This window comes from Chionomys nivalis, chromosome 21, assembly GCF_950005125.1.
Source record: "Chionomys nivalis chromosome 21, mChiNiv1.1, whole genome shotgun sequence".
Lineage (NCBI taxonomy): Eukaryota > Metazoa > Chordata > Mammalia > Rodentia > Cricetidae > Chionomys > Chionomys nivalis.
The window spans coordinates 34810938-34837898 of NC_080106.1; the positions used below are offsets into that span (position 1 = coordinate 34810938).

General features: G+C 40.6%; 1 protein-coding gene across 4 annotated transcripts in view; it reads left to right on the forward strand.

Annotated features, from left to right (window-relative positions):
* Nucleotides 1-26961, forward strand: part of Rpgrip1l (RPGRIP1 like) — a 101719-nt gene that overhangs the window by 65384 nt on the left and 9374 nt on the right. For all 4 annotated transcript variants that reach the window (XM_057753816.1, XM_057753815.1, XM_057753818.1 and 1 more), the window contains 2 exons: nt 2479-2549; nt 19682-19865. In XM_057753816.1, the coding sequence (XP_057609799.1) occupies nt 2479-2549; nt 19682-19865 (255 nt within the window). The remainder of the gene's footprint in view (nt 1-2478; nt 2550-19681; nt 19866-26961) is intronic.

Sequence of the window (26961 nt, forward strand, 5' to 3'; positions counted from 1 at the left end):
CAGAAGTGCTGGGTGAGCGCTCTTTGGCTGTCGTCTCTCTCTCCTCAGGCAATCCTGGGGCTCCTGCATAGAATACAAAGTCATTGCTGAGCGTGTTGCCAGTTTGTGTCTTAGATGTTTTATGTTCTCTTTGGGTTCAGTATTATCAATTGGATTATTCTTTAGTTTTGACTTTTTGAAATTAAATCAGGAATTGTGAGATAAAAAAGACCATGTACTCTCTCATTTTGTTAATATAAAGTGTAATAAAAGTGAACTAATTCTGAATAGACAGGAAGCTGGTAAGAAGCCTGTGAAAGCCTGGGTGGGAGCAAAGGAGAAAGTTCCAGACAGGAGTGCTGGCTAGATCCACTGCCTTTCTAACAACATGTATTGATTTTGCATGTGCATGTCCACGTGTGTATGCTACACATTTGGAGCTCAGAGCAGCTTTTGGGGGTTGGTTCTCCCCTTCCATCTAGGATTCAGGTATCAAACTAAGGTCATCAGCCTTGGCGACAGGTACCTCTACTCCCTGAGCCATCTTCAGGCTAATATTTGCTATTTTAGTTAGGAATTAAATGTCAAATAACTAATTTTGTAGTTTAAATAGGTGTACAGTTTATTATATATGTGTTTTTATCTCAATAGAGCTATAATTTTTTTAAAAAAAATAAAGGGTAACATTGACTTCTTCACAGTATTTTGTGTAAGCCATTGGAAAACATCCACTATGAGATGGTAGGCATGGGCTTGGCTATTGTGGAAGCCCCGATGCCATATTGGAGTGAGACTGATCCTCATTCTCCATTTACCACCCCCACGGCCTTTGTGCATTGCTTGCCCAGACACTCTAGCAAACACCCAGTGCCTCTCAGACTTCATTACTAAACACATGAAAATTTATATGGCAACTTAAAAGAATGCATGGGAGAGAAATGGAAGAAAGATGTTCTTTCTATAATTGATGACCGAACTGTAGGACCACAGAAATTAGTCAGATCTGGCCTTGGTAGCTAGCTTAGATCTCATGCTCAATTGCATGAATAGAAAAGGGCTGGCTCGCGCTGTGTAGCTACAGTTGCAGTTGACCTAGTTAGCACAGTCTCATCAGTTTCCCGTTGAGGTAAAAAAGAGACAAAGGCTTGTGGACAGTGCCATCCAGAATTGTGCAGGAAGACGTCACCACAATACACTTTTATTACAGAAGCAGAGCACCACTGCTGGGGCATAGTCCTGCTCCTGCATACTGCCCTGTGAGATTGCTGTGCGGCATAGATCTGTGCAGACTGTCGGCTGGTTAGTCAGCACGAATGTACATATCATCCTTCAAACCACAGTGAACGATGAAGGAAGGAAAAAGTGGACACTAAGGATATCCGACTTCTGTTGGTGGTGTTGACAATTTCATTGATACTTTTTCAACTGTAGTTAGCTAGGCTCAGAGTCTTACTCTTTAGGCTGATATACAAGTAATGGATTTCCTCATTGCATTTCCACACCTGTGTGTCATGATGCCTTGCTTTCTTCCATTCTCTTCCCTTGTTCCCACCAGAGCTGGTTCCCTTTCTTCCCCCAGCTAATCCCGCCTGCTTTTCTCTCTCATGTATTGCATGACCACACTTTTAATTACTATGTAAACTGATATGTCCAGAAGATTGAAAGATTTGCTAATCCTCTCGCCTGTATTTTGTGAATATCCTGTAAGTATTTACTTAATGTCATTCTCGCACAAATAATATAAATTGTGATACAAGTGTGGCTTCGCTTTAGAAAGTGTTCTTCCTTCAGTCTTTGCTATTTTTCCTTTTAAAATCATTCTGTGTTTTTTTTTATATATATATATAAAAGAGAAGTCCAACTTTCCTGAGCACTCATCAGCTATTTCTACCTGGGAGTATAATAAAGTCTGAATGTTTTAAGTTTTGTTTGCTACCAGTATATATGAAAATTTGTAATATTGCTTCAAGTTTAAAATACAGTAAGCAGAATATAGGAATTTTTTTTAAATAATTGGATCAGTAATGAAGTATGGTATAGTCCAGCTATGAAGAGGAAAAGAAGGGACTAGAAAGATGGCTCAGTGGGGATAGGGGCTTGCCACCAACCCCAAGAGCCTGAGTTTGATTCCCTGGTCCCACATAATAGAAGGGGAGAACTGACTCACACAAGTTAGCCTCTGTCCTCCATACTTGTAGTGGCCCATGAAACACACACACACACAAATAAATAACTAAACATAAGAAGAACTTTAAGAGAAAAAAGTATCTATTACCTTTTATATTGTTTTCATTAATTTTATGGCAAGAATTATTTTTATTTCTTTTGGGTTTACCAAAATTAAACATGGTAGTTTTTCATGGCACTTTTTCCTTTCCTAAAATGTACATCCATAGTGGATAAACGTAGTTGCCATGTTGTTCCTTTCTGTTGTCCTGTGACATGTGCACTGAGTACATTGGCAAACCTGGGTAAGTGTTGCCTCATGTTTTCTGACAGATGAGGACAGATCAGCTTCTGACAGCGATGACTGTATCATCCCAGGTTCCGTCTCCAAGGAAACCAAACAGGTGAGTAGATCCATGCCAGAACAGTGTTCTAAACTAAGGCTGACTGTCATTCTCAGCATATCAGGCTTCATAAATGGAAATTAGAGGTAAAAATATTTCTGGAAAAATTTTACTTGTCTCCTGAAAGATAGTTTTACTAATGCATGTATGTTTATGTATATATGTGCACATGTTTATATGAATGCACACATGCGTGCATGTGTGTGGAGGCCAGAGATCGACACCAAGGGTCTTGCTCAGTAACTCTGTATCTTTTTTTTTTTTTTTTGGATTTTTCGAGACAGGGTTTCTCCATAGTTTTTGGTTCCTGCCCTGGAACTAGCTCTTGTAGACCAGGCTGGCCTCGAACTCACAGAGATCCGCCTGCCTCTGCCTCCCGAGTGCTGGGATTAAAGGCGTGCGCCACCACCACCCGGCTTCTGTATCTTATTTTTGAGACAGAGTCTCTTGCTGAACCTATCGCTTTGGCCAGACTATCTGCAGTGGAGTCCTGTGGGTGGAGTCCTGTGGGTGGAGTCCTGTGGGTGTGGTGCAGTGGTGGAGTCCTAGCCTAGCATTCAAGGCTGTGATCCCCGTCACTAGAGTGAAAGTGAGGAAAGCAAGGATGAAGCAACAGAAGGAAGGGGGGAAGTATAGGTAAATAAATGAAAAGGCTTCTCTCTTTCTCCATATTAACTTCCCTGGAACATTTTTTTTTTTTTTTTTTTTTTTTTTAGAATTTCAGCTTTTTTGGGAAAAAAAAAAACAGTACTTCTTTTTAACTCCTCCTTTGCATATTCTAAGCTTACTATCTCTGTAAAATAAAACCATGAGCATAACATGTTTGTTACAGTGCCTTCATGAAACAATACATTTGTTTGTGTGCACATGTGTGCGTGCATGTAGAGGTCAAAGGCTGATGTAGGTGTCTTCCTCCATCATTCTCCACCTCTCTCACTGAGCCTGGAGCTCACTGATGGGCTAAACTGTATGGCCAAGAATATGTCTGCCTGTGTACACCTCCCCAGTGCTCAGCCTCTGCTGGTGCAGTCAGCTTTTGACATGGCTACTGGGGATCTGAACTCAGATTCTCATGATGTCTATTTTGTATGTGCTTAATAAAGAAACATCTCATCTTTCTAAAGTGTATTACTATAATTAGTATACAATTACCACTTATATTATCTAACCTTTGGTAACCTAGTATGTGGAATGTTCATTGCTTAAAATTGATAAATGAAAGAAGGAATTTTATATACACTTACCTGAACAGTTTTAATTATAGTGCTCAGTTAAGTTAAATTTAATATTTTTGACTAATCAAATTGTTAATCAATTGTTAAATAATTTATCAAGCCAGCAAATGGAAATTCTCAGCTTCCCATTAGAGCTGATAATATCAATAAGGAAATAAGCTTTTTGTTTGAGATTTGGTTTTATAAAGTAGAACTGACAGTAGAGGATGGATGGATGGATGGACAGACGGACGGACGGACGGACGGACGGACAGATAAATCGATAGATGACAGATAGACAGACAGAGATTTACTAAGAGATTGGATGCTATAATGAAGATCTTCAATCAACAAGCTAGTAATGCAGCAGAACAGATTGTGTATTACCAATCTGAGTCCAAAAGCCTGAGGAGTAGGACATCCAGTGGCAGTGCTTTCTGATCTGAAAGCCAGCAGGCTCAAGAACCAAGAATCTGTTTCAGGCCAAGTTTGAAGTTGTGTCCCCATTGATGTCACACTGGCACAAGGAGTTTCTTCTTTGCTTGAGTGTGTGTGTAAACATGCACAGTGATCTTTGAGGTAAGGTCTCACTGTGTAGCTCTGGCTGTCCTGTAGACCAGGCTACCTCAGACTCACAAAGATTCTCCTGGCTCTGCCTTCTGAGTGCCGAGATTAAAAGTGTGTGTGCCACCCTGCCCAGCAAGGAGCTCCCTGCTATTCAGCCTTTTGATGCCATTATCCCTTCAACTGACTGGATAGAGCCCATCCATATTAGGAAGACCAGTTTGCTTTTTGGAGTCTATCTAGAATTTACACTATCCAGAAGCACAGATACTCAGTTGTCAAGTCATAAATTATTTCACAAACATTATTGAATTGACCAAATGTCTGGGTACCACTTGGCTTAATCATGTTGGCAAATAAAATTAACCATCACACCATTTCACTAAGAACTTTCCATTTATCATGTCTGCGTGTTTGATTTTTCTGTCTTATATCAGTAGTTTATTCCATAAGACAGTGTCTACTTCAGCCAGCTTTTTGAGCACATAAGTCTTTGAACATAAGATTATAAGAAATGAGATATTGAATAATTTCTGGGTCTGTGAAGACAATAATACAAGAATATATTTATCTTGTCAGCTTATAAACAATATTCATTCTTCATATGGTAACCAGGAATTCATTACCTACAGTGATAGCAAACACAGTGTTCCACTTCTGCTTTTAGGGAGCTCTATACTTATTGGAGAGACGTGCTTATGGAAAGCCAACTAGTGTGAATAATTCATCAGTTAGGTTGTAAATGGTATGAGTAGCTGGGTCAGTCAACACTTGAATTCCTTAGCTGATTTCTGACCTCCTTTCCCATTCTCCAGATGAGTACCTGAGATCTTGAAAGGAAGACACTGCCCAACAGCCATTTTCCTAATTAATGACGTTGATAGGAAGGGTCAGTTTGGGATAATTTTAAAAATAGAAATCCTAAAGGATATGTATGCTCTGAAATGGTGTGACTGCCTCCTTTCCTTACAATCATTTGGCTGACTTCATCTGTTTGATTTACTTATTGCCCAAAGACAGTCACACAAAAATGCCCATTCCCCAAAGGACAAATTAGTCACATCTAACCTCTGAACTAGGCCTGTCATCGATATCATCCTGCATCACATAGTAAAGAGAGTCTTGTTGTAGCTGTGACAGCTCATGGACAAAAAGAAGATCATAAGCACATCTAGTTCAGGAAGAGCTACAAGGATGCAGCAACTTGCAACCTTTCTGTAAGAAGGCCTGTTTACAATGGATTGGAGCAATAGATACTTTGGATGTTGGCCTAGAGTAAACAACAGGGACAGTGTAGCAGTTAATCTTATTTTCAAAACATTACTCATCATCTTTAATTAACGTGGAATGCAGAGAAAATGGTTGTCCAAATTTTACTATCCTAGACCATCACAGCTGCACATTGGGCACTGTTTGAAAGCATTGCTTACTGTCACATTAAGAGGAACTGCTTCTTGGCGTCTCATGGGCAGAGGTCAGGGCTAAAGTAAACATGCTGCAATGTTCAAGACCTACAACAAAGAGCTCTCCAAATTAACGGACCAAGCAGTCTTAATTTGCTGTCCAAAATACAATTCACAGAGAAATATTGAAGGTTCACCCCCAAGGCAGCAGTGTTAAGAACTGGGGCCTGGAGGAGGTTCGCTGGGTCATAAGGACTCCAAGATCATGAATAGGATTAGCACTCAAATAAAAAAAGAGGGGGCAGAATGAAAGGGAGCACTCCTGCTCTCCTGTCACAAGAGAACATAATGTTCCTCCTCTCTGGAGGACACAGCATCAAGGCCCCATCAGAGACAGAGCAGACACCAGACCCTGTACAAATGGACTGAGACAGTGATGCGCACACTTCCTATTGATTATGCCAGTTTTTCTCTATGCTACTTTAGCAAATCATTTAATATGAGAAATGGAACCCTTTTAAAACTTTAATGATTACAAAAACCATAGACAACTATACATCCTTTATCTGAATCCACAAATTGTTAGCATTTTGCTGCATTTCTTTTACCCTCCAGTCTCTCAAACATATGTATGTATGAGCATACCTAAGTGTTTGTTTATAATATAAATACATCCTTATGTATGGAACTCCTGGGAACCATTTCAGAGCTGCAAAGATGGCCCTTCACCTCTAAGAACTCCACAGCAACAAGACAGCATTGGTATATAATTCTGAGAACCTAAGATAAACTCTATTTCCCCTACTGAACTCTCTTAACACAAAACATAACACTTCTGTAATCAGATATTTGTGGGTGTTCTCCCCATAAACCAAACATTTCTTTAAGAACATCAGAAAAGTGACCTCTAATCTACTTCAGTTGTGGCATATCTATAAACAAAATCAGAAGCTACAAGTTACAGGAATAGTGTCCTAGGACTGAATCCCCACTCCAGATACCAAACTCTATCAAGGGTTTTACCTGTGCTTCTGAAAATAAACTGGGGTTCAATCAGCTCACTAGAGTGACTCACAGAACGCAGGCCAGCATTTATTTGCCTTTAAGTGTCTTTTGTAGATGAACACACTTAGGACAAAGTACAAAAGGAGGCCTGTGGTACTTCCATGCCCTTTCGGAATACACCATATTTGAAACCCCACATCCCTTCAGCTCTCAGAGATCTGCATTCTCACAGCTTGGGAGAATTATATGGAATCTCTGTCCTATAGATATGGCAGATTAAATCACTGGCCACTGATAATTAGGTTGACCCGCAGCCCCCTCTTTTCGCTGGAGGTTATGAAGTCTAACTGAAAGTCACAACTCGGATCCAATCTGCTCTTTCAGGAGACCAGCACCAAGTCATCTCACTGGGAACTACAGCGGGTCTAGGGGTTCTAGGACCTGTGTGTTAGGCTTCCAGAAAAGGACCACAGCATCTCACTAATCTCAGTTCTCGTTGAAATCCTGCCACTTGTCCCAACAGTATCATTTATGGGTATCTAAATTGTGCCTTGTGTTCCATGTCCATTTAGCTTTTATTGATCTGTAGTGGTCCCTCAGCATTTGTTTGAGTCTTCTCTAACATTGACTATGTAGACCATAGACCATCTGTGTTATAGGATGTCCTGTAGTTTGGGTTTCTGTGGTGTGTCTCTGGTATTGAGATCACATTCTGGTTCTGCCTTGTGGGAATATTACAAAAATGATGCTGTGTTCTTTCAGCACATCATGTCAAGGGGGAAGCATCATCTTCTTGGATTGTTGATGGTATTAACTTTGGTTGAAGTATCGCATCACCAGTAGTAGTAGCCCTGTTATTTGTTGTTTTTGTTGTTGAGACAAGGTCTTATGCCATAATCCACACTGATTTGGAACTCACTATGCAACCAGGGTGGCCCTGAACTCACAGTAATCTTGCCACAGTCTCCCAAGTGCAAGGACTGCAGGCATGAACTGCAGCACTTGGCTCAAATTTAAGCTTAAAAATATCCATAGCTGGGCTGGAGAGATGGCTCAGAGGTTAAGAGCATTGCCTGCTCTTCCAAAGGTCCTGAGTCCAATTCCCAGCAACCACATGGTGGCTCACAACCATCTGTAATGGGGTCTGGTACCCTCTTCTGGCCTGGAGGCATACACACAGATAGAATATTGTATACATAATAAATAAATAAATAAATAAATAAATAAATAAATAAATAATAAAAAAAAGAATTTTCTTTAAAAAAATATATCCATAGCTTATTAGTGCACCATAGCCTTTGTAGACAGGAGGGCACATGAGTCAAACTGTCACTGCATCTAGAAACCCTGCAACAACCAGCTTCTGAAAGAGTTTGTCTGGGCTAACACTTCAGAAGCTTGGTCTACAGCCTGTTGTCAGAAGGCGCACCATAGCAGAAACACAGGGAGGAGGAGGCCTGCCCACCTCATGCCTGGGGATAAGACGTGAAGCTGCTGCTGTCACAGCACCTCCTTGTAAAGCACACCTCAAAGCTTAACTTCCTTCTTTGAAACCCCACTTCCCAATAGTGCCAAGCCGGTGACCAGCATATAACACGTGGGTCCCTGGGGACATGGCAGATCTAGACTGCAGCTAACATGTTACTATGTGTTTTATGTGCTGAGCACATCTGTGATTCTCCATTCCATAGCACCTGCAGGAATTAGACAGCTATAAAGAAACAGTCCCTATACTTAAAGGGCTCACCACCCACCAGCTTCCATAGCTAAGATCCCACCAGCCTCGCTCAAAACTATTTGTAAATTGTGTCTTCCTCACCATGATTCCTCAGAAAATACATCTGTTCAGATAGCATTCATGAGCTATGAGCTATTAGAGATGATTAAATATGTGAGAACATATGTTTAGGTTATCTATAAGTGCGTTTAAGGTTCTCTCTCCCCATGTGTGCATGCATGCGTGCGTGCATGTGTGTGTGTGTGTTGGTTTGTAGAGCAGCTCCCTCAGTCTCCCGAGTACTGGGATTCCATGAGTGCACCATGCCTGGCTTGCTTCTGTTATGGAGTTGAGATCTGAAAGGGAGCCTAGAGCCCACGTGAGAGCTGTGGAGCAATGATTGATAAAAGGTGAGCAGTACAGGAGAATGGAATGTGAGGGGTGACGAGAGTGCTCTAAGATGAAGAATGGCTTCCTAGAGTTAGTAGTGCTTGGACAGTGTTACAGATAATTAGGAGCTGGGAAAAACAGGGAAGGATTTAGAGGCCAGTGAGAAAAGCATGAGAATTTAAAACATGGAGCAAAAATTGTTGAGGTTCAAAAGAGTTTTTGGTTGGAACAAGGTGCGTGTGGAGCACTTGAGGAGCCCCAGGACAGTCAACTGGAATGGGGAGTTCAGAGCATTAAGGCTGGCCAGGTTGGCTTGGGTTTAGTGGTGGTTTGGTTTGGTTTGACTTGGTTTGATTTGGGGTTGCATAAGGTTTGGTTTAGTTTGGTTTTGGTTTAGTGGTTTGGTTTGGTTTTATTAGGGGTTGGGTTGGCTTGGCTTTTTTTGATTGATGTGGCTTTTTTAAAGACTAGAGTCCTGTTATATTGCCAAGGACAATGTCAAACTCCGAGGCTCAAAGCAAAATCTTCCTGCCTCAGCTTCCTGAGTAAGTAGTTCTATAGATAAACACCACTACACCCTGTTTTCTCCTGACAATTTTGAAGAATGGAGGAAAAACAGCTCGTCATTAAGCAGACAAGCAATGCTTACTCTAGGGACTGGGAATAAAGCAGTCAAAGGGATGCGCTCCTGTCCTTTTAAGCTTATTTTCATTTTATGTGCATTAGTGTTTTGCCTGAATGTGTGTCTGTATCACACAGAGGCCAGAAAAGGAGTCCAATCCCCTGGAACTGGAGTTACAGACAGTTATGAGCTGCCACGTGGTTTCTGAGAATTGAACCTGGGTCCTCTGCAAGATCAACAAGAAAACCACTGAGCCATCTCGGCTCCTATTCTTAAGTAGTCTGTGTTCTTAGGATATATTTTAAAAGGTAGACTCAGTGTAAAGAATAGTTAGAGGTAAAGTAGTTTAAAAGTTATTAGATAACTCTCCCTGTCTTATCCCTTCTCCACAGACTTTTAGAACTGCTTCCTTTTATAAGGTTGCAGTTAGGACTAGAAATAGTGTCCAGTGTCCTAGGTACATCTCACTGATGCCAGTGACATTGTGACTGAAATTCTCTGGTATTGCCGTGTAAGCAGTTTAAGATCACTCAGTTTCTTTTTTTCTGTTAACAGATCCTGACAGCTTCTAGTTATTTCTTAGAATGTTCATCCTTAAAAGGAATCTAGCAGATTTCTCAGGACTTGGACATACTCCTTGGTTCCCTCTCGTTCCTTCCTGTCTGTGATCTATAATTAATCACAGATTACTTCACTTTGTTTCATTTCATTTACGACATCTATGAGCTTCACTTTGTCAGCATGAAATGCTTGTCCCCTCCTTTCCTTTCCAACGTGGTATAATTAGTGTTAGCATCTTTCTTAACAGGCTACATAAAGTTTAGTGGCGGGATTAAATCAAGTCATTAACATAATGTGCTACCCAATTGGCCCCTATCTCTCTTCGTTTCCCGGACATCAAAGTGGCACAGAGCACGAGTGTAATTGGGCCTTGCTGGCCTGTCAGATCCCGTCAGCCTGACGACTGCTGCTTTTGCTAAAAAGCTTCTAGGCATGATAATTAATGGGGGAGGGGAGAAGAAGTCTGGGAAATGTAAAACTTTGGACATTTCTCTATGAATATTTTATTAATTTGAATAATCATAAGTTAACAGTATCAATTTGTTGTATAATACATCGATTAAAAGCCTTGTTTTAGAGCCTCAAAATAGACGTCAAAACTGAGAACTTGTACTTGCCAAGGCACTGAGAAATTAATCCTTTCGCATCCATGTCAAGTTTATCACTTAAAGGAGGTGTCCACTTTCCACAACAAAATATATGACTGTCAGCTCATGGGTGTTGTATGACTATTATTAGTTGTCAGCTTGGCTACATCTGGAATTAATTAAAATCCAAGTAGTTGGGTTCACCTGTGAGGAATCTGAAGTGGGAAGATCCACTTTTAATAAATACCTTTTGAGGTGGGAAGATACATCTTTAATCTGGGCCACACCTTTTGGTGGCAGCCTATACAAAGGCTGTGGAAGAAGGAAGTTTGTTCTCTGCTTGCTCTCACTCTGGCTGGCAAGTCCCTTCCTTCAGTGGCATTAGAGCCCACTTCTTCAGGATTCCAGTATATACAGAAGACCAGCTGAGACGTCCAGCCTGTGGACTTACCAACTATTAGATTCTTGGACCTTCCATTGGTACAGAGCCATTGCTGTACTATCTGGACAATAGCCTGTAAGCCATCCTAATAAATCCCCTTTCTATGGATAAATAGATTCTTTCTGTAAGTTCTGTTCCTCTAAAGAACCTGGACTAATGCAGGTGTGTTAAATGTGTGTACAGGTAAGACTGGCAAATTGCAGCAAGAGAGAGTGGGCTTTTGTGCAGGATACCTTGACACCACTCGCTCTGTTTCCACTAACAGCTGTTGTACTAAAGCAACCTTGGTTATTTGGGCTAACATTTAGTCTACCAGTAACACCATCGCTAACAATAAGCTAGCATGCCCAGCTGCTGCAGAGATGATACCAGAAAATACATTTTACAACTTCAACGGTCAAGATGAAGAAAACCAATGCACTAGCTTTAGAATTCACCAGTTAAAAAAATTACTAAATCGTGGGACTGGAGAGAAGGCTCAGGGGTTAAGAGCACTGACTGCTCTTGCAGAGGACTTGAGTTCAATTCCCAGCACCTGTATGGTAGGTTGCCTTTTTCAGCTTTGATGCAGGGAGGAGGAGCTTGGTCCTGTCTCAACTTGATATGCCATGCTTTGCTGATTCCCAGGGGAGACCTTACCCCTTCTGAATGGAGACAGAGGAGGAATGAATTGGGGAATAGGAGGAGGTTGGGGAGGGAATGAGAGGAGGGAGGGAAACTATGGTTGGTATGTAAAAATAAAATAAAAAGATACACATATAAAATAGTCAATTTTACATTAAAAAATTATCAAATCACTTAAGAATCTTGTATGATATCCTACCACTGGGTAATAAACCCCTCTCAGTATTTTGGATGTATAAACTTAAGCTAGCAGGCAGGTTTTTAAGTATGTTTTATATAAAAACCAGAATGGTTGCATTGTTTTGCTGATAACAGTTGCTTTTAAAACTATTTCATGTTTTTAACTTAATCTCCAATGTGTTATGAGCATCTATTCATAGACATATACTCTATTTTAATATGTACATAATAATCTGTAATGCAGCTGTTCCGCATTTATTTAAATAAGCTTTTTTGGTACCCCCTTGAGTTTTGAACAGTTTCAGCTAATACAAACTTTTGGTTAAAATCAACATTTTCACACATGTGTGAAAAGTCATAATTTGCTGGCAGTTAGCTGCACTGTTCACCAGTTTATTACAGGGGGAAATTGAGTGGTTTCACAGAGACCATGTAATATGCAGTGCCAAAAGTACTTGTTGTCTGATCATTACAGGAAAAAATTGTCAGCTCCCTATTTATTGGATGGAATGTGCTAAGTAAATTTCTGTAGGAGACCGTAGCTTAGACTGAGCATCCGCACGGGGCTGAGAAGACTGAGCCAGTATGGACCAAATCACAATAAGTAGTTTTGTTTAGTCCTGAAAGGACACATAGCCAATTAATCTAACTGTAACCAATTGGCTACTTGAAGAAGTAATAGCCAGTTAAACTATTTTCTGGGTTCCACGTGGTTTTTGGTAACTGCTGACTGATCCTATTGCTGGCTGGCATCCTCAGAATGTGCTCTGGTTCTGGGAGCTACTCAGTACACAAATCAGTTAGCCCTTGTTCAGGAATCTCTACTAGATTTACTGTCCAAGAAACTTTACTTTTAAAGGATTAGACAAAAGCTGTTAGGTTGTTTATAGTTTGTATTAGACCAGTGGTTCTCAACCTATGAGTCGTGACCCCTTTGGAAGTTGAACGACCTTTTCACAGGGGTCAGATATCAGATATTGACATTACGGTTCATAAGAGTAGCAAAATTATAATTGTGAAGTAACAACAAAAATAGTGCTATGCGTGAGGACCTGTATCAAAGGACCTGTATTAGAAAGGTTGAGAACCACTGCATTAGACTGTCTTTAATGATGACGTAGATTGCCTCTGCAAAGGAAATAATTTGTTAATAATCCTGCTCTAAAATGTCACGTGACTAAAGAGCCGTTTACTGTGGTTGTTCTGGAAGTCCCCTCTAAGTGGTGGAGAAGGGTCAGTGGGTAGAGGGTGAGTGTGGGGACTAGAGCGGGGTTTCTTAAGGATAAGCCTCAAACCAGCAGCATGTGGCAGCATGTCAGCGTCACCTGTGACTGAGGGCTGTTTAAACCTCTCTCCTTCCTTCACTCCCACCAGAGTCAACCACAGGGATGTTAAAATAAGCCTTGCGTGTCCATCCTTGTGCAACACAAAAAAAAAAATCTCACAGTGTGTGGTAATAAGCCTCAAATTTGCTGACCATTACAGACAGTTATTTTCATGGGGTAGAGGGACATAAAAACACTTTAAAAATAAGTGCTCTCAGTTACCCCTAGTGCCACTTTAACCCTGCACTGAACTTTTCAGTGTTCGGATTTATTCATCGTGGTGCATGCTAACAGAATGTGTTAGCAAAGAGAGGTCATCCACTAATGAGACCAGCTTGGCTTTGTTCGTTTAACAGCGTCACCTTGGCACTGAGGTATGGAGACACACGCTTTTTTTTCTATGTCTTCTTATTTTTCCCAAATATTTATCATCTTCAAAAAAGCAAAACTTTTCAAGGCCTGTATGAAGATAACTGGAGGGGGAGGAGAGAGGGGTCCTGGGAGTCAAACCCAGAGCCTTGTACTGTGCACTGAGCACATCCTTAGCATTGGCTGTATTGAGGCAGCATCTCATCAGGTGGCCCAGACTGGCTGGAGCTCACAGTCCTCCTCTCAGCCTCCCAAGTGCGGGATTAAAGCATGTACCACCATTCCCCTCAAAAGAGGTTATTATTCCTGCTACACAGAAGCCTTGGGGGCTGGTATAAAATCAAGGGGGCTTCTTTGAATATTTGGAATGGCTTTTCCTATGCCCAGTCTGAAGGAAGGAAGTAGAAGACTTCCAGTCAGTATGCATTCCAGCCTCCTTACACACGCCTCTGCTGCCGTCAGTAGTGAGTTTGACTTGGACTTACCACCCCAGTTAAAACTGTAACTCCTCAGTGGCGCATATGTAGATCACCTTCTAGTTCTGTTTTCTTTCTATTGTTTTTTACAAAGAACCAAGCTCCACGTATGTCTCTGACAGGCAGATATTGTGGGGGTTTTTGCATATGCAGTTACTTTGAGCTCCTATGGCTGTGATAAAATATCATGACCAAAAGCACATTGGAGACAAAGGGGTTTATTTTGCTAACAGATTACAGTCCATCATTAAGGGAAACCAGGGCTCCAGGAGTGTGAAGCAAATCCCACAGACGCAGGCTGCTTGCTGGTTTGCTTCCTTGACTTACTTAGCTTCCTGTCCTATACAACCCAGACCCATCTGTCTAGGGATAGCACTATCCACAGTGGGCTGAACCCCTCCTGTATCAGTTAGCAGCCAAGAAAATGCCCCACAGGCCAGACTGATGTAGGTCTGTGTCAGCCTGACAGAAACCAGCACAAGGGGGAGAAATGACTCCATATATTTTATATATATTACCATATATGTAATATAGGGGACCAAGAGTTAGAATGATTTGACTAAGAAAATCTCACAAACATAATAGTGGACGACAGAACTAGTTATGGAATGACTAATGGTGTGTGCTACCATCAATGGAAACCTAAGAACAGAAAAGAGTTTCGTATGTTGGTTATGGACACATGAAAAGAGAAAATATGATTGTATGCTTTGGGATGATACAACCAATTTCAGAACAGATCACTTCTGAAGAAACATGAAAGAATTTGGCATTTGAGAGATTTACCTTTATTAGTATTATTGTTAATATTAATTTCTTCAACACAAGGGTTGACATACATGGCATCTTTATAAGACAGTGGGTACTTAAAAATCAAATTATTTTCTATACTTTTATCACATTTTCATGTTTTAAAATTGAAGACTTAAATTTGAAGTCAGCAAGGTGGCTTAGTAGATGAAAGTGTTACTTCCAAGCCTGACTGCCTGGATTCAGTCCTCAGGACCCACAAGGCCTCTCTTACACTGTCCTCTGGCCACAAACTCATTGTGACATTTGAATGCTGTGGCACATACACACACTCACACACACACACACTCACACACACACACAAATAAATATAATTTTAAAAATTAAATACATAGAAAACTTTATGCCATCTCATTATAGAAACTGAGACTAAAATTAAGCACATCTGTAACCGCAGCATTGTTAGATGCAGTCTTACTGGCTGAGACAAGGTGCAAAGCATCATGAGTCATCCTCACAGAAAGCCACGATGCTGTGTGTAGAGCCCCAGGTTAGAGCACTTTCTGAGAAACAGTGAAATGACAGAGTGCCCGTCTACCATATGCAAGGCCCGAGGTTCAATCCCTAGCACTGGAGAGAAAAGCCAAACTAACCACACTGTATCAGTGGAGTGTGTAAACTCAGATGGAGAACTGAGCAGGGTGCTGTGAGATCAAACATGGACATTTCCCGCTTGCTAACAACATCTAACTAGCACTGCGGAGATCTGTGGCTGGAAGTCAGGGAGCATCCGTCAAGGCAGCAGTGCAACGGAGCCAAAATCGGGGAGCTCAGATTCCTGTTTCTCTGAGTAACTCAAGCTGTCATCACATTTCCAGATGGTTCAGTCACATAGTGTGGAGCGTCCATCTATACTGACAACTAAAGGGAGTCACGCAGTCCTTACCTGAGCCACTTCCGTTACTTCTGTCCACCGCAGTCACAACTTATAAACGTCCCTCTTACATGCTGATGTTGACATCTCCCTAACTCGGGAAGCTGGTGGGGCAACTGGGGAACATGACAGTGATGGAATGCATCAACTTACCTAGTACCGAAGGTCCACACCAAGGGTGTCACATGTACTTCACTGTTGTTAGCATAAGCAGACTTTAGAAGGCCTCTACTGAAAAAAACCTGGCCCCTCTGTGTGTGTGTGCATGCTTGCATGTGTGTGTGTGTGCACGCATGTGTGCATGCCTGTGTGTAAGTATGTCTTTAAGACAGAATCTCGCTTATGTGCCTCAAACTCATGTTGATCCTCCTGCCTTACCTCCTAAGTGCGGGGACCGTTCTCAGATTCATCCACTGTCTTCTCAATCACATTATTACTCCTAATTCTCTTAATTAAAGTATCTTTACAAATTTCAAACATACGCAAGAGTTAAAGTCATACTACCCTGCCACCCAGATTCAGTGCGTTAATCTTTCAGATAGTCTTCCCCAATTAATGCAGTGGCGAAAAATCACCCATTTCCAAAAATGTATCACACATAAACATTTTTCAACTGAGAAAGCCCTAGAAACAGCAGCTTCAGTAGTTCTGGGAATATAAAAGAGTCTGACTATGTAGCATCTCTGCATCCTCTTCTTTCCCTCTAAATGTTTATTGTGAGCCTACCGTGTGCAGGCTGGTAAGGATGGTAAACAGCAGACAGGTAAGCCCTGGGCCTCCCTGCTGGAGCTCATGGTCTACAGAGAAGCAGCTGGGGGAGGCTCCATGCACTGCTGTGGGCGTGAGAAACAGTGAGGGCTGTGAAGAAAGCAGCCAGCAGTCACTTAGAGGTCAGCACAAAGGGTATGGTCACAATGCCTGGATTTTGTCCTATGAAAAAGATTATTTCAGACAGAATAAAGTACAGATGCAAAAAAACAAACAATATACCCAGCACACCACGGCTTAAGGGAATGGCTAGAGTATAGGATAGTAGAAAAATTTTCAAACAAAACAAAAGGTCATATAGATTAGCTTTAGAGAGATAGTTCTCTTACAGAAGGAGAGTGGTTGGGACTAAAGGCAAGAGAATAGAGGCCATGAGAGTAGGGTCTACTTCCTGGGTGTGCACAGTAGTGATGGCTGAACTTTTTGATAACAGTCTGTTTCCTATTGCCAACAAGTTACCTACTATATTAATCCCATCCAGTTTCTCCCTCATTCTTTCAAATTTTTACTTTTTAATAACTAAAAATCCATTGATGTAAAGTTATCCCCAATAAGAATCTAAAGACATTTTTCAGATACTAAATGAGAAAAGGGATCAATGGCCACACAATGTGTGAAATATCAAATGCTTTCGACAATTCGGCCAAGCATTAAAATAGGAAGGAAAATGAACAGAAATGGTGATCTCTAGAGTATAGTTGGAGGGGGGAAAGATGGGAACAGCAAGAAGACTCAGACCTTCTAGCTGTAGGCAACAACAGTCAAAAACTGCTGTTGGCAGAGGTAGGAACACCAGAGAACAAATGGGCTTGGGGGAAGGAGAGAGAAGATGTCCACTCACGCTGATGCTGGGTCTCTTCATCTCCAGATCTGCCTAGATGAACTAGTTGAATTGACTTAAATGTATCAGATTAAATCAAGTGTTTAAATAAATTGCCTAGTACCATTACTGATGATTATAATGCTTGAAAAATGTCTTCTTCAGAGCGTGCTTTCTGGGCATAGATAATTTGACATTCACCCCTGTAGAGATCTAGCAATATCAAATGAGCAAAGTCACCATGCCTTATACTCATAGTATTGAGCCAGAAATTAAAATATTGAGGTGGGAGAAGTTGCCAAAATGACAAAACTGGAGCAGAAAGAAAAATAGACAAATATGTTTAAGTGCTTTTTTTTTTTTGATAATTCATTGTATTTTCCTTTTGTTGTTACCTTTGGAGAATTCCTTATAGGCCTGACAACCCAAATTAGTTCTTAAAATCATGCAAGTTTCCGCTTGGGAATCATATAGTTAATACAGAATTAATACAATAACATCTGAAATAAATTGGTGTCTCATGCCATCTTAAAATTCATTTGTGTCTTCATTACACATGTCATGAGCAGTTTTAAATTCTGATCTTCACAAGCTAGATTGAGAGTATGCTTCTTCCTTACAGCTATTTCCTTTCCTGCTTTTGTGCAGGAGCATAAACATCTAAGGGTCTGTTGCTAGAGAATTCTGAGCGCCCATATCCCATTCACCTTTGCATTGTGCTTTCCTCATGCCAGCATTATGAAATAATGTGTGCGCTTCTTACAGCCACAGTACATTTTAAGGAAAAAAACAATATCGTTTAAGATATTTTCCTTACCGCATAGTCTCCACAGTCAGAGGGCTTTTCTGAACTGAGGTTAGACAATAGCACCAACTTCATCTTTTATGCACGTGAACAGAGAGGGCTTGAGGTTATTAGTTGAAACCGAGTAACCTTTCCAGGCTTTCATCTCTTTCTTTTCAAATTTGAATATGAAAAGCATATTCAAGTCAAAGACCATCACTTTAATGACATTTGGCAGTCATTTGATTTATTAGGTTTTAGAAAAAATTTCCCTTTAAATATTTCATCATACTATGCTAATCCTAGTGATATTGCCAGCTGCAGCCTTGTACCTGTATTAGTGGAGACAGAATGGTGTGGAATTTTCTCTGTCATCCTAGTAAAATTTCCATGAATCTACTGAATAATAAAATAACCTTATTGAAATATTCAGATTTCAGTTTTTAGTTAAAGTGTCTTAGAATGCATAATAAAAGGAAATGTCTTTTGGAAGAAGGGTGTAAAATTACTTCATCAAATATTGAGGGAGTTTTGACAGCAATGGAAATGGTTCTTTTTGGAGGCATTCTTTCAATAGGATACTTGAATCTTTTTTAATTTGGTTAATTATGTGCTGCAAAATGCCTGCATCATCGCTATGGTGGGTCTACATGCTGGTATGCCTTTAACAGTGAACTTCTACAACCTGGTCACAAAACAAGTGTTATTTCCATGTTTTTCTAATTATCACTTGAAGTTTATATGGTTGACTGCATCATGGCTTTGATATAAAGAAGAATTTTTTAAATAACAAATTTTAAGTTGTGAGAAACAAATTTAACTGAAGAAATGTTGTAGTATGAACAAATATTTAAGTCATCGTTGTCCACTGAAGTCATTCCTCAAGGAATGTTTCTAAATCTCATGTTAATGTCTGTGGATTCTAGGAGAATATCAAACAAATGTAGCATTAATTCTTCATTCTATAAATGTGAAATGGAAAATAAATTGCAAGAAATAATATGTAAACTTAGATATAAGACTTTTTTCTTTTGTTTGAAAATGTGTTATTGAATGAAATAAATTATGACAGAAATGTAAGAATGAGCTGTAGTTTCTGCTCCAGTTGCTATAGATTGATACAGCTATATATATTAGCATAATAGTGCTAAAGTGTTCAACAGGCTTTGATCACTGCATAATTGAGCGTTCCCAGGTACTGCAGATTAAATAAAACAGTGATAAACATGTACTTCATTACCTAGTTTGAAACAAGGCCAGCTGATACTTGTCATTCTGAAAACCATCGGAGATGAAGACCTCATAATCTCCACTCCTCATAGACTACCAGTGGGGTATTTATAGCCTCAAATGTAAATCAGGGGACGATTGCCATGACACTGTTAACTTCAAACCCTGGGGCATTAGAATCTCATTCTCTCTGTGTGTCATGAATAATCTATCATGTGGAATGTGCAGTCGTGTATACTGCCTTCCAGAGAAGAGACCCATTGGCTGTGACCTTTTATTTTTTAAACTAATAGTGGAATAGAATAAAGGACTTTTTGTTCACTTGATTATTTTGCTTTTGTTGTTTTTGGGTTTACTCTTTAAACAGCCGTCAGAGGAAATTCGGATTGAGATCATAGCTCTAAGCCTTAATGATTCTCGGATAACCAGGGATGACACTATCCAACGGCTGTTTGTTGAGTGTCGGTTCTACAGTCTTCCGGCTGAAGAGACACCTGTGTCACTGCCAAAACCCAGGAGTGGCCAGTGGGTCTACTATAACTATACCAATGGTATGTATGATTCATTTGTAATACAGCCTTTTGTATGTTTTTTTTTTTTTATTTTCAGTGAAGGAAGCTAAGGTAGTGTGCATAGAGTTTAATTCTCTGGTGTTTACATGCATCAAAGTCTTGTCAGACTAGGTTAATAAAAGCCAGAACTGTAGCATAACAATTAAGAAAACTACTTTAAAGTCATTAAAAATCAAGAGAAAACATGGGCAATGAAAAAGCAGTGTCTGCCTGCTTCCACTATATTATGGAATCTATAGGAAATGCCACCCAAGTCTACTGCTAAATTTTAATTTAAAAATATGACATTTTAAAGGGGGGTAATGTGCTGGGCTTTCCCTTGGTTACAGCATTCAGATCGTGTAGTACTCTGGCTGTGGGCTGCCTTTTTGGTCAGTGCCTTCCGTAAATCTTTCTGCACTGCCTGATACAGCGATGCATAAGCTCTTAGCATTACAGCAGGCAGGCGGCTTGCTCTATCTACCAGCTAACACGTAAGTCTATTGGACTAACACAGACCCAATAAGCACCTTGAGGATGCTCAGATCAATCGTTTCTCAGGAGTTTTTAATATTCCATGATCAACAGTGTACAATCAGAGGGAAAACAAAAGTCAGATCAAGCTACCTTCCCCAAGAGTCGAAACAGTGCGTTCTCTGGAGTCCATGTGGAAGTGTGACGATGGGCGCTCACAGCTTGTATTGAAGCAGGCTGTCTCACCCAGGTCTTAGTGACTTCTCTGCTGCTGTGAAGAGACACCATGATGATGGCAGCCTAGAGAAGAAAGAGTTTATTAGGGCCTTATAGCTTCAGAGGGTAGTCCAGGACCGTCATGGTAGGGACAGTGGCCGCAGATGGGCATGACTGAGGGATTACAGCAAACATGAGGCAGAAAGGGAGCCAACTGGAATGCCATGGCCTTTGAAAGGTCAGAGCTCCTCCCAATGGCACATCCCCTCCAAGAAGGCCACACTCCTAATCCTTCCCAAACACTTTAGCCAACTGGGGACCAAGCATTGAAACATAAGCATATGAGGATCATTCTCATTCAAACCAAAATGATCATGATGATTTGAGACAGTGTCTTTCTATGTGGCCCTAGCTGTCCAGATTGACTGGCCTTGAGCTCTCATAGATTCCACCTGCCTCTGCTTCCCAAGTGCTGGGATTAAAAGCATGAGTCACCAAACCAGGCTACTATGATATTTTTTTGACAGTCTTAGAAACTGCATTTTAAGAAACACATGTAGTCTTGCTGTTATAGCAACAGGATTACAGATGATCGTGCCTGCTCAAAACACTGACCTTTTTAGAAATATGTTCATTGTTTGAGGCAGTAATAGTGAGGACTCAGAGATTTGCTCTAATCCTATCTGTGTACACAGTTCTCACTAATGTGTGAACTTGGTCCAGATATGTTGATTCCCTGGCTCCTTCATTTCTTATTTAAAAGACAAAGTGATTTCTGAGATCCCATCCAGTTCATACTCTGTAACAAGTGACAGCTTGAGAGATTGTCTGAGAAGTTAGTGGTGTGGTCAGAACAAGAACCTGAGTGCATCCTTCCACTCACCTGCTGTCAAAGAAACATTCCCAAAAATATTTTCTCACGCTTCCTAAAGATATTCAATTGCATAGTACCAGAAAAATAAACCATATCAAAATATTAACAGTAGTAAGAGAGATGTTCACTAAATTTTAATTATTCCAAGGAAAGAGATAAACTTTGGCCTTTATGTTGTGTAGAGGTCACCAAAACAGTGTTCAGATGAAATGGCAAGAGATTGTTCTTGAGAAATCACCTGTACACTGGGCAATGTGGCCATGTAGCAGAACAGCTGTTTTCATTTGCCTAGAAAGCATGCCCAGTCCTTCAGGTGAAATCTCTGATCCATGCGGACGCCTCCCAGGTTTTGTGCACATGCGTTGTGGAGGAATCTTTGGAATCTTGCTGCCAGGTCACTCTATTCCTCCCCTCTATTGCAAGGCCTCTGCTATCTGATTGGTGTTTTGAGAGCTGATTATGATCCTAAGGAATTAGCCATTTGATTGGGGGCAGGGAACATCTTTTAGGATAGAAAAGAATTGAGTAGCAATATTGTTATATATATGTAAGTTTCTGTTTTTGTCTGTTGAGTTTTGGCTGACTGTGAGCTTCTTTGTGAGTAGGGAAAGAAATGCACTCAGCTCTTAAAGCTGGCATAATTTCATATCAGAAACTGAAGTCCCAGGTCATCACAAAATTTGAGAAATTGTAACTTTATTAGCATTTTTTCAGTTAGGTAGAACAGTAGGAATGTTTATTCTTTAATCACTAATCTGTCTCACTGTTGCAGAAACTTCCTTGAATCTTTGGTTAATGAACAATATAACTAATTATTGTACTAGTTACCATTCACTTGTTACTTAGAGAAAGTTGATAAAAACAGCCTTACACCCTCGAAATCTCATTGAAAGTTAATGAAAGTCATTTTATTTCCAAATCGGCTTCGAAACCCAATGGGAGATTTAGGGCACAATTTAGACACACTATTGTCTGAACACTCTACCCATAGAGAGGTTCTCTTGCCACAGCTCTGTTTTGACTATACATTATGAGCTGAACCACACAAAAGGAACTTGAATGCCCAGGCCTAAATTAGGTACATAAGATGACTGGAATAAACTGGCAATCCCCAGGATTATTCTTAATCAAATGCAGTCTTCATGAAGAGGTGTTAATGCCAGCTCCCCGTGCAGACGAGAATATCATCTTAGGACTATTTCTGAATAAGGCTGAAGTTCAGTTCACTTGGTAGACATTAGTAGTGAGAATACAACATTTGCACTTTATTGGGCTTGAAAATTTTACTCCAAGAATGCTGAGTAAAGAAAATAGTTTTTTGGGTGGGAAGATTAATGGTAGGCCTGAAGAATGTTGTCTGGGCTGCATAAAGCTTTCTGGGGAATTGACAGTAGGAAGAAGAAAGATTAATGAAATCGGCTGAGGTTTTTATGAGACTTGTGCAGATCCGGACCCATAGTCTCTGAGGATTGAGCAGTCTATCTTTTGGAACAATTAAAGTTTAATTCAGAAAATGAAAAGGATGTAGAACATCAGATTTTGTTACTAATAGGAAGAGAAGTTTTGCAAAGATAAAGATTACAGGGGTGATAATATTTTAATATAAAAGTTATCAAAGGTTCAAGGTTAACAACCTCCTATAGTTAAACCATCTGCACTTCTTGCATTTCATGTGGATGGAGAACGTGCAGATTTCTTCAGCCTACCAAAGGGAGGGACGTTTTGCTGTATTTAATTGACACAATAATTGTAAATGTTGGAGTGTAGATATAGTCAGTGCTAGAGTACTTGTTTAACAAGCATGAAACCCGAAGCTCAGACCCTGAGCCCCAGAGGATAATAGTAAAAATAATAGCTGTCCTTCTTTACAGGCACCACGTGCTGTTGCCATACGTGCACACGGCACGCCATGTTCAGCGCAGACTCTTTCCTTCCCTGTGGTAAAAATATTCTTAATCGTTTGCTCTTGGAAATAGAAATCCTGTCCAGTGTACACCAGAACTTCCTTCTCTTATCTAATATGAGCTGGGAACCCTGCTCAGCCTTTGCCATCCCTCCCACCGTCTCCCCCAGCTTCTGGGAAATATTACTGTTCTCAGGCTCTGCGATCAGCTTCTCTAGAGACCATCTGTGCTATCCCAACCTATTGGACTGAACATAATGCTCTCCAGCCCCCCAATCCCATTCATGTTGAAACGACTAACAGAATTTTATCCTTTCTGTGATTGAAAATTTTTAAAATGGGTGGTAATTGGAAATTAGCTTGAATTTGGACTATTATCTGTTTAAGTGTGTGCTTTTATAAAGTTAAAACTTAGCAAGTTCTACACAAATGTGATCTCTCATGGACATGGGAGTTAACAGTACCTGAGAGAGTCAGTTTACTTTTAGTGCCTACTATAATTACATTTTAAAGGATTTGTTTAAAATCGAAATTATTTTTTAAATGCTCATCTGTTATTTCAGAATCCCACCTGAATCTTGGTGGTCACAGCATCATAGGGTCATATGTTAGAATTGTAGGTGGCCAAAGTGTCCCTCTTTCCCACAGCATTCAACACAGAGTGTTTAGAACTTCCTGACCCCATTTAAACTTGGGTGGAGAAAGGTTGGTCTGCGATGGTCCTTGGTGTGTGGTACCCTGACCAGTGTACCATATCAGTGTATCAGGGTACCTTGATATCAGCAAGAGGAAAAATGTTACACTGGTACATTCTTGGGCTGTGCCACAGATGCCTTGAATCAGAAATGAAACTCTGAAGGTTCAGCACAGTAATCTGCATTTTACCAAGCCATCCAAGTAGCTGGAATGTGTATTAAACACTGAGAACCACTAAGCTAAACTCAGGAGCCCCATCTAGGATGTTTGTACAAACAGGCACAGTTACAAGTTGGTATGCTTTTCTAAAACAAAATTTATTGGTTGGAAATTAGAATTTGATTTTCAAAAAATGAATTTTTAAGAGTCAATCAATATATTTAAGTCAACTTGATGGATCTAATCAATATCCCTTTGTGGAAGAATGAGAAAGAAGGTAGGTGCCCAGCTCAGGTACAGACCTCTCTTCACTCCAGCCTTGGACCAACAAAATGCCAGGTTGAAATGCCAGGAGAAGCTTAGCTGTGGTGGGAGGGAGGCGCAAACACTAGAGAGCCTCACTGTATTCTAACAAAGCTCTGGCTTTCTCTGGTCTGCTTAGCCATCTGTAAAATACAGATCAACCTTGCTCTCAACCCTGTGGTTGAGTGTAGTGCCTTGTGCCAAAATGTCACTCATAAATGCCCAGCAGGGTGGTGTAGAAATGTAGTTGGGGAGTTAATTTTTGAAGGTTTAACATGGAACCACCATTTGTCTCAGCAGCTCTGCCTCTGTGTAAATAGAGAGAGAATCAGAATCAAGGACATAAACACACACAGTGTGTGTATGAAATATAATTCAGCATTGCATATGATACATGCTGCAGCAGAGATGAGCCTTGTAAAGATCACTGCTAAGAGAAATAAGACAGAGATAAAGGACAGATGTGTGATTCCACTTAGAGGAGGTTAGTCGAGACAGATGGGAATGAAAAGTCAATAATTAGTAGGTAGATTTTCAACGGGGGATGAGGGGAAGATTCTAGAGAGGAAAAGTAGCAACATATCCACCATGTCCACATTTAATGTCAATAAGCATATGCTATAGGGGGCTGGAGAGATGGCTCAGAGGTTAAGAGCACTGACTGCTCTTCCAGGGGTCCTGAGTTCAATTCCCAGCAACCACATGGTGGCTCATAACCATCTGTAATGAGATCTGGTGCCCTCTTCTGGCCTGCAATCATACATGCAAGGAGAACACTGTATATGTAATAAATAAATCAATTAAAAAATAAGCATATGCTATAAAGTGATTAAAATACATTTTAAGTTATATGTATGTTACCACAGAAACTTAAATTCATCAAAACTAATCTAAATGTAATTGAAAGACCTTTTTATTTAAATTTGAATGATGAAGTTGGAAATTCAGAGGCTTTTACTACAAAAAAAATCTATTTATGTATCAGAGACTTAAGAAATTATTTAAAAACAAAGAAATTATTTTTTGATAAAGATAACAGAGTTCATGTCATGATACATGTCTGAAAAGCTATAGTTACTGTTTCTGCCTCAATTTTTTTTAACTTACTAAGTGTGAGGAAGAGAGTGTGTGCACATGTGTGCCACAGCACCTGTGTGAAAGCCAGAGACTAGCCTTGGTAGTGGGTTCACTCAATCCCCGTGTTCCAGGGATTGCTCTTAGGTCACCAGGCCTGTGCAGCAAGAGCTTGTGTCTACTGAGCCAGCACACCCTACCTCAGTTGTTCTTCTAAATGACTTTCATTATTCTGGCCCTCAAATGTTAGAAACCAGTATGACGTAAAAGTTTTGGGATTATGAAGTAGAAGAACATACAATAAGCCAGATACTGAATTAGAAAAAAATCCTAGTAAGTTTGATATACTGACAGTTTGATATACTAAAAATGAGGTACTGACCCACAACATTAGCGAAATGTATCTACTATGATACTTTCTGGCAATGATAAGAAAAATGCTCAGGGGCTGGAGAAATGGCTCAGGGGTTAAGAGCACTGGCTGCTCTTCCAGAGGACCCAGGTTCAATTCCCAGCAACCACATGGTGGCTTACAACCATCCGTTATTTGATCTGGTGCTCTCTTCTGGTGTGCAGGCAGAATACTAGAACACTGTATACATAATAAATAAATAAACAAATAAACAAACAAACAAATAAGTCTGAAAGAGAGAAAAAAAAGGAAAGAAAAACATTCAAAGCCATCTGTGTTGGTCTTTGCAAATTTCAGTGAGCTCCACAGAGTATGGCATTCTGTAAGGACAGTGGCCTTAGTTCTCCAGAGCTGTGTGACTTGACTCCTGCTCTTTCATTGACTTCTGCTTCTCCTGAGCAACTAAGTTACCACCTTATAGGCATTTTGACTCCCACTCCATGCCTAACTCCCACAGGAAAAACCTTTGGATTTTGATTAATACTCTTCAGGGAGCCAAGCCATTGAGTGAGTCAATGGTATGGTCATTTGGAGTTGAACTGAAACTGTCCTTGCAAAATTGTCAGTGAAATGTGTGTGCACAGTGGCCCTGGAGGAGCACGAATTCTGGAGTCATCCCAGCTCTGTCCCCGTGTGCACTCGTGATCCTGTCTGAGCTCCAGAGTCCCAGCTCTGTCCCCGTGTGCACTCGTGATCCTGTCTGAGCTCCAGAGTCCCAGCTCTGTCCCCGTGTGCACTCGTGATCCTGTCTGAGCTCCAGAGTCCGAGCCCTGTCTCCGTGTGCACTCGTGATCCTGTCTGAGCTCCAGAGTCCCAGCTCTGTCCCCATGTGCACTCCTGATCCTGTCTGAGCTGAGATCTGGCCGCAGAAGAGCCCTAAGCCCAGACTGGCATGTACAAGAGGAGAGTCTCCTACTAAGAAAGCAGGGTGCCAGGTGCACACTGTGTGTATAGTCCATCTGCACTGCCATCCTCCAGGTGGCAT